The sequence below is a fragment of the Denticeps clupeoides genome, unplaced genomic scaffold (assembly GCF_900700375.1).
Source record: "Denticeps clupeoides unplaced genomic scaffold, fDenClu1.1, whole genome shotgun sequence".
Lineage (NCBI taxonomy): Eukaryota > Metazoa > Chordata > Actinopteri > Clupeiformes > Denticipitidae > Denticeps > Denticeps clupeoides.
In genome coordinates this window covers 107,988-115,487 of record NW_021630036.1, presented here as the reverse complement: position 1 = coordinate 115,487, position 7,500 = coordinate 107,988, and the positions used below count along the sequence as shown (strand labels likewise).

The 7,500-nt window shown below is 47.0% G+C and overlaps 1 protein-coding gene and 1 pseudogene across 1 annotated transcript in view; one reads left to right on the top strand and one right to left on the bottom strand.

Moving 5' to 3' along the window:
• The window catches only part of slc25a24 (solute carrier family 25 member 24), a 9,366-nt gene extending 6,807 nt beyond the window's left edge, over positions 1–2,559 (bottom strand). The window contains exons 1-3 of the mRNA XM_028967827.1: positions 2,218–2,559; positions 1,572–1,698; positions 61–148 (exon numbers count right to left, since the gene is read on the bottom strand). Coding sequence (XP_028823660.1) covers positions 61–148; positions 1,572–1,698; positions 2,218–2,400 — 398 coding nt within the window. The 5' untranslated portion in view covers positions 2,401–2,559. The remainder of the gene's footprint in view (positions 1–60; positions 149–1,571; positions 1,699–2,217) is intronic.
• A 604-nt stretch (positions 2,560–3,163) lies between these two features.
• On the top strand, positions 3,164–7,498 carry LOC114781168 (protein FAM102B-like; annotated as a pseudogene).
• Positions 7,499–7,500: the final 2 nt, after the last annotated feature.

Below are 7,500 nucleotides of genomic sequence, written 5' to 3'. Positions count from 1 at the left end.
ACGTGTACAGGAGACGACGCCCTCGCAACCGACCAGGTGGGACTGACTGGGCGTGGTTACCTGTTCAGGATCTTCTGGGCCTGCTCTTCACTTATCTTTATACCCAGGTCAGCAAGCGACTGCTTGATTTCCATAAAGTCGATGGAGCCTGTGGGAAAACATCTGATTATTACGCATTTTAATACACGGTTTTTAATACACGATTAATATGCGTTTTTTAATACACGTTTTTTAATACACGATTAATACGTGTTTTTAATACGTGTTTTTAATACACGATTAATACGTGTTTTTAATACACGGTTTTTAATACACGATTAATACGTGTTTTTAATACACGGTTTTTAATACACGATTAATATGTGTTTTTAATACGTGTTTTTAATACACGATTAATACGTGTTTTTAATACGTGTTTTTAATACATGATTAATACATGTTTTTAAATACATGATTAATACGTGTTTTTAATACACGGTTTTTAATACATGATTAATACGTGTTTTTAATACACTTTTTTAATACACGATTAATATGCGGTTTTTAATACACGGTTTTTTAATACACGATTAATACGTGTTTTTAATACACGGTTTTTAATACACGATTAATACGTGTTTTTAATACACGGTTTTTAATACACGATTAATATGTGTTTTAATACGTGTTTTTAATACACGATTAATACGTGTTTTTAATACGTGTTTTTAATACATGATTAATACATGTTTTTAATACATGATTAATACGTGTTTTTAATACACGGTTTTTAATACATGATTAATACGTGTTTTTAATACACTTTTTTTAATACACGATTAATATGCGGTTTTTAATACACGGTTTTTTAATACACGATTAATACGTGTTTTTTAATACGTGTTTTTAATACACGATTAATACGTGTTTTTAATACACGGTTTTTAATACACGATTAATATGTGTTTTTAATACGTGTTTTTAATACACGATTAATACGTGTTTTTAATACGTGTTTTTAATACATGATTAATACATGTTTTTAATACATGATTAATACGTGTTTTTAATACCACGGTTTTTTAATACATGATTAATACGTGTTTTTAATACACTTTTTAATACACGATTAATATGGCGGTTTTAATACACGGTTTTTTAATACACGATTAATACGTGTTTTAATACATGATTAATACGTGTTTTTTAATACATGATTAATACGTGTTTTTTAATACACGGTTTTTAATATATGATTAATACGTGTTTTTAATACACGGTTTTTAATACACGGTTTTTAATACACGATTAATACGTGTTTTTAATACACTTTTTTAATACACGATTAATATGAGGTTTTTAATACACGTTTTTTTAATACACGATTAATACGTGTTTTTTAATACACGGTTTTTAATAGACGTTTTGGTGCTCTGCCGTCGACAGTGAGACTAGAAGATCCTTCTCTCTTTGTCTGCATGAAGGTGTTGTAGTGGGCGTGGTCAGTGTACAGGGGGAGAAAGATGGGCGTGTCGGTGCAGAGTGAGGAGTGTCGTGTTGGATGGCGTTTTGTTTTACGGTGATGCTCCTACCGTCGTTGTTCTTGTCCAAGCTCTTGAACGTCAGTCGGAGCTTCTTCTCGTGCTCCTGCAGGTACTGCGAGAATTCGTTCAGGTCCAGGCCCGAGTCGCGGTCAGTATCGCCCATGGTAACGATTCTCTGTCAAGTAAAAAAAAGACACGACGTCCGTACCTGAAATGAGGCATTTTCATCATGCAGTGAGGAGGACGTGACGTGTGCAGGTCCAGGTGAGTAGTGAAGGGTGTGTGTGTGGATCCTCGAATGACTATGTGCAGAAGAATGCAGGGTGTGTGTGTGTGTGTATGTGCGTGTGTGTGTGAGTGTGTGTGTGTATGTGTGTGTTTATATGAATGTGTATATATGTGAGTGTGTATATGTATGAGTGTGTGTATGTGTGTGTGATATGTATGTGTGAGTGTGTATGTGTTTGTATGTGAGTGTGTGTGTGTGTATGTGTGAGTGTTTATATGACTGTGTCTCCTCTGTGCAGTGTGTGTCTGTGCGTGTGTATCTCTTGTAGTGTGTGTGTGTATGTGTGTGCGTGTTTCTCTGCCTGTTCTATATGTGCAGTGGTGTGTCTGTCAGTGTGTGTATATGTATGTGTGTGTGTGTGTGTAAAATGTCCTTTTCTGAGCAGATCCAGAACTCGGCCTCTACCTGCGCGTCCCCGGCCTCTGCGGTGAATCCCATCCCCGCCAGACCCGCCTTCAGCTCGGCCACGTCGATCTTTCCGTCCCGGTCGGTGTCCAGCTGGGCGAACAGCTCCGCGTAGGAGCGGGACGCCGCGTCGGAGGCGCAGTGCGCGTCGGACATGAAGAGACTCCGCGCCGTGAGGAACATGGCGGCGCGTTTTATACTTGTTATACTTCCAGATTATTCCTACTTCATCACACCAAACTTCCCGGCTTCCAAAGAGAGGAACGGGGGTCACTTCTCCGTTCCTCGGGGTGGCAGGACACGCCCTGTTCTCTCTCTCTCTCTCTCTACCCTGTAACCACGCCCTGTTCTCTCTCTATCTGTCCACGCCTGTAACCACGCCCCTCTCTCTATCCTGTAACCACGCCCCTCTCCCCTCTCTCTACCCTGTAACCACGCCCTGTTCTCTCTCTCTCCTTCTCCATATATAAATATATATTAATAAAAGAAGCCTGAAAATAAAAGTACATTTTTACTTAATGGAACGTTCGCTTCCGTTGCGGTTTCACCATGTTACCATCTTTATAGATCCGGATTTATAGTCTCTCTGGCGCCACTGGCGCTGTAATATACATACACACACACACCTACACACACACCCTGTAGAGGAGAACATATCGGTACATATGGACAGGTTTCGGCTGTTAAACGGCATAAGCCAGAACATTGCGACCACTGTCAGGTGGGGTGAAAGTGACGTCCCCCCGGCGCTGCCCAAATAAACCAATATAATAAAGTACGAGCCTAATGTTGAACTGCGCCTGATGATTCGGGTTCTGATCCTCGCGAACGCGCCCAGCTCGCCGCCTGACGGCCGCGGCGCCTGACGTCATCACGGCCGCCGAACAGAAGGCGGGAGCCTCGCGTACCCGCGTCCCCCGCGCTTTTCCCGCCACACGGAGCCGTCATGATGAAGAAGAAGAAATTCAAGTTCCCCGGGTGGACTTCGAGCTGGACGAGCTGTCCTCCGTCCCGTCCGTCAACGGGGTCCTGTGTCTGCAAGGTCCGCCTGCTGGACGGCGGCTTCTCGGAGGAGTCGAGCCGGTGAGGACAGCGGACATGCTCCATGCTAATCTCCGACATGATTATAAGAATAATAATATTACCCCCGGAAATAAACTGCATATTTGTGTGTATGACGTTTAGATATTTATATATAATGATGTGTATGATGGTGTGTTTGTCTGGGGGACCGGTTTGTGTGTGATTGTGAGCATGTTGGACATCACTGTGGTGAGTCCACGTGAAATGCTCGTCCTCGCCGCTCTGAGACAGGCCTGGACACCGTGGTCACGTCTTCAGAGGACAGAAGATGCGGCTTTCTGATCCGTCTTGGACCTCAGTGACGCCTCGGCGGTATTTGGAATTATTTCGGTTCCGTTTGAGGTTCTAGACACTTGCTGGACTGTGCGGCATGTTCTGGAACACAGCTTCCTGCTGTGAGGCGGGGCGGAACAACACAGTGTTGTTGCATTTTGAAGAACGTTTAGAGGAAAGATGGGGTTCAGGGGTCATTGCCCCGGGGCTGCGACCATTTACCAGGTGACCTTTGAAGTCTCCGGTGACACACGAGCCAGCGTCTGGTGGCTTTTGGTGACCTGCTGGCAGGGATGTGAGGGCGCCTCGAATTTCAGGGCTCTAAATTTAGTGTTGTCATGGAAACGGCAAGCTGGGGGTTTCCATGGGCAGTGGTTGCCACGGCAGCCATGGTACTGTGTAGGGGGAACAGCGGAACATCTACCAGCATCTATATGACAGAACGACTGTGTGTGTTTAAGGTTTAAAACCTGGTTTTAGAAACAGAAAACACACTTTCATGCCCACTCTCACACACACACACACACACACGCCCACTCACACACACACACACACACACACACACACGCCCACTCTCACACACACACACACACACACACACACGCCCACTCTCACACACACACACACACACACACACACGCCCACTCTCACACACACACACACACACACACACACATGCCCACTCTCACACACACACACACACACACCACACACACGCCCACTCTCACACACACACACACACCACACCACGCCCCACTCTCACACACACACACACACACACACACCTGCCCACTCTCACACACACACCACACACACCCACACTCCCACTCTCACACACACAGACACGCCCACTCTCATGGGTGGTAGTGGCCTAGTGGGTAAGACACTCGTCTATGAACCAGAAGACCCAGGTTCAAATCCCACTTACAACCATCGTGTCCCTGAGCAAGACACTTAACCCTAAATTGCTCCAGGGAGACTGTCCCTGTAACTACTGATTGTAAGTCGCTCTGGATAAGGGCGTCTGATAAATGCTGGAAATGTAAATGTAAATGTACACACACACACACAGGCACGCCCACTCACACACACACACACACACACAGACACGGCCACTCACACACACACACACAGACACGCCCACTCACACACACACACACAGACACGCCCACACACACACACACACACAGACACGTCCACTCTCACACACACACACAGACATGCCCACTCTCACACAGACACGCCCACTCTCTTACACACACACAGACACGTCCACTCTCACACACACACACACACAGACACGCCCACTCTCTCTCACACACACAGACACGCCCACTCTCTCTCACACACACACACAGACACGCCCACTCTCACACACACACACACACAGACATGCCCACTCTCACACAGACACGCCCACTCTCACACACTCACACACACACACACACACACACACACACGCCCACTCTCATAGGTGGTAGTAGCCTAGTGGGTAAGACATTCGCCTATGAACCAGAAGACCCGGGTTCAAACCCCACTTACTACCATCGTGTCCCTGAGCAAGACACTTAACCCTGAGTGTCTCCAGGGGGGGACTGTCCCTGTAACTACTGATTGTAAGTCGCTCTGGATAAGGACGTCTGATAAATGCTGGAAATGTAAATGTAAATGTACACACACACACACAGGCACGCCCACTCACACACACACACACAGACACGCCCACTCACACACACACACACAGACACGCCCACTCACACACACACACACAGACACGTCCACTCTCACACACACAGACACGCCCACTCTCTCTCACACACACAGACATGCCCACTCTCACACAGACACGCCCACTCTCTCTCACACACACAGACATGCCCACTCTCTCTCACACACACACACAGACACGCCCACTCTCACACACACACACAGACATGCCCACTCTCACACAGACACGCCCACTCTCACACACACAGACACGCCCACTCTCACACACTCACACACACACACAGACCCACACACGCCCACTCTCACACACACACCCACACACACACACACACACAGACAGGCCCACTCTCACACACGCCCACTCTCTCACAGTGTGTGTGTGTGTGTTTTGTAAAAGTGTTCCCATAGCAACAGGGGAATTTTTGCTGGTTTCTCGGGCAGGAAAATAAAGTTTGAGTGTGTGGGCGAGTGTGTGTCACTAGCTTCTAGTTTTCCTGTATGAATGAGTCATGTGTGTGTGTGTGTGTGTGTAGGGAGACGGTACAGGCGAACTGTGTACGGTGGAAGAAGCGATTCTCCTTCCCCTGCAAGATGAGCGCCAGTGCTGGTACTGGTGTCCTGGACCCGTGTGTGTGTCGGGTGTCTGTTAGGAAGGTATGACACCCACACACCACACAACACCTTCAGGTGTAAACATCGACAGCATAGAAGCACTTTTTAAGTTATTCTTTTTTTTTCTTTTTACGTTGCAGGAGCTGAAAGGTGGGAAGACGTTTGCCAAGGTATGAACCGTCATGGCCGCTTCTTCATCCTTCACTCATTTAACATGTTTTGCTGAAATTGGACCGTTCTTCTTCACCGTCATCGTCAAGCTGGGCTTTGCTGACCTGAACCTGGCCGAGTTTGCAGGTTCGGGCAGCACCACCCGCAGGTGCCTCCTGGAGGGTTACGGACACCAAGAACACACGGCAGGACAACTCCATCCTGAAGGTACACACATTCACACACTCACATGTATACAGAAGTGTGTGGTTTGCTAGAGGAGTATCTCACAGCTCTCATGTCCCCCGTGTTCAGGTGGTCATCAGCACTCAGCTCATGTCAGGAGACCCCTGCTTTAAAACGTAAGTGTCCAGGACGTAAAACTCCAACGTGCCGTTCTTCTCCAGATGGGACTTGAGACCTGGCAAGCATCTTCTCAGATGGTGCAGAAAGTGACACGTGTTGATGAAATGACAAGATCTGATAGTGGTGTTAAAAAATACCGATACAGCAATATCCTGCGATATTTTAGGTGCCGATATTGTATTGATACAGCGACATCACGTATCAATATTTATCTATACAAGTTTAGTCCACCGGGAGGTGCTGTCCAGCGTATTCTGTAGTGAGGTCAGCAGAGAACTACGACCTCGCTGGGGGACAGGGGTGGCCCAGCGGGTAACCAGTAATCAGAAGGTTGTCGGTTCGAATCCCAAGCAGTAAAGGTGCCACTGAAGGTACCGTCACTGCTCACCAAGAGTGATGGTTAAATACAGAGGACACGTGTCACCGTTTCATGTGCTGTGCTGCGGTGAATCACAACGGTTTTATTTTTTATTCTTTTCCAGAGTGGACTTTGTGTTTAAAATCTCTCATTTGGTTCACTAGGACCCAATCTGTAAAAACTATTAGTTTAATAACGCAGAATCCATAATAAATCTACATTTCCTAGAAAGGAAGGTTTTTTAGATCATTAGTGGTGTTAGAACGTGTAGTGGAAGTTGGTTCTACCACCTCATCTCCAAGACGGAGAAGAGTCTGGATGATCGAGAGATGGTGGTACCAGTGGAGCAGTGATGGAGCAGTGTTGATGGATCTGAGGGACCTCGGTCAGCTACAGGAAGCCGGTGGGAGCGCTGTGGGAGAATCTAGGAAACGCACACCCCAGATCTCACTCGTCCGTCTTTCTTTGTGTGTTAGATGTTAGACCATCGTGGTGAGGCCCTTCTTTCCTCCTCTTCAGCCTCTCCAGAGCTCCAGGTGGAAAGTGAGCTTCACCAGGTAGGACAGTGGTGCAGATCTGACGCGGGCGTGTGTTCCACAGGCCGCCGTCCACAGCCACGGTGGTGGGGATTCAGGGGGACGCAGAGGGGCCTCTTAGAGGACAGAAGAGGCGGGGGACTCGCAGAAACCCTACCTGGCCATCTCAGGTGAGTT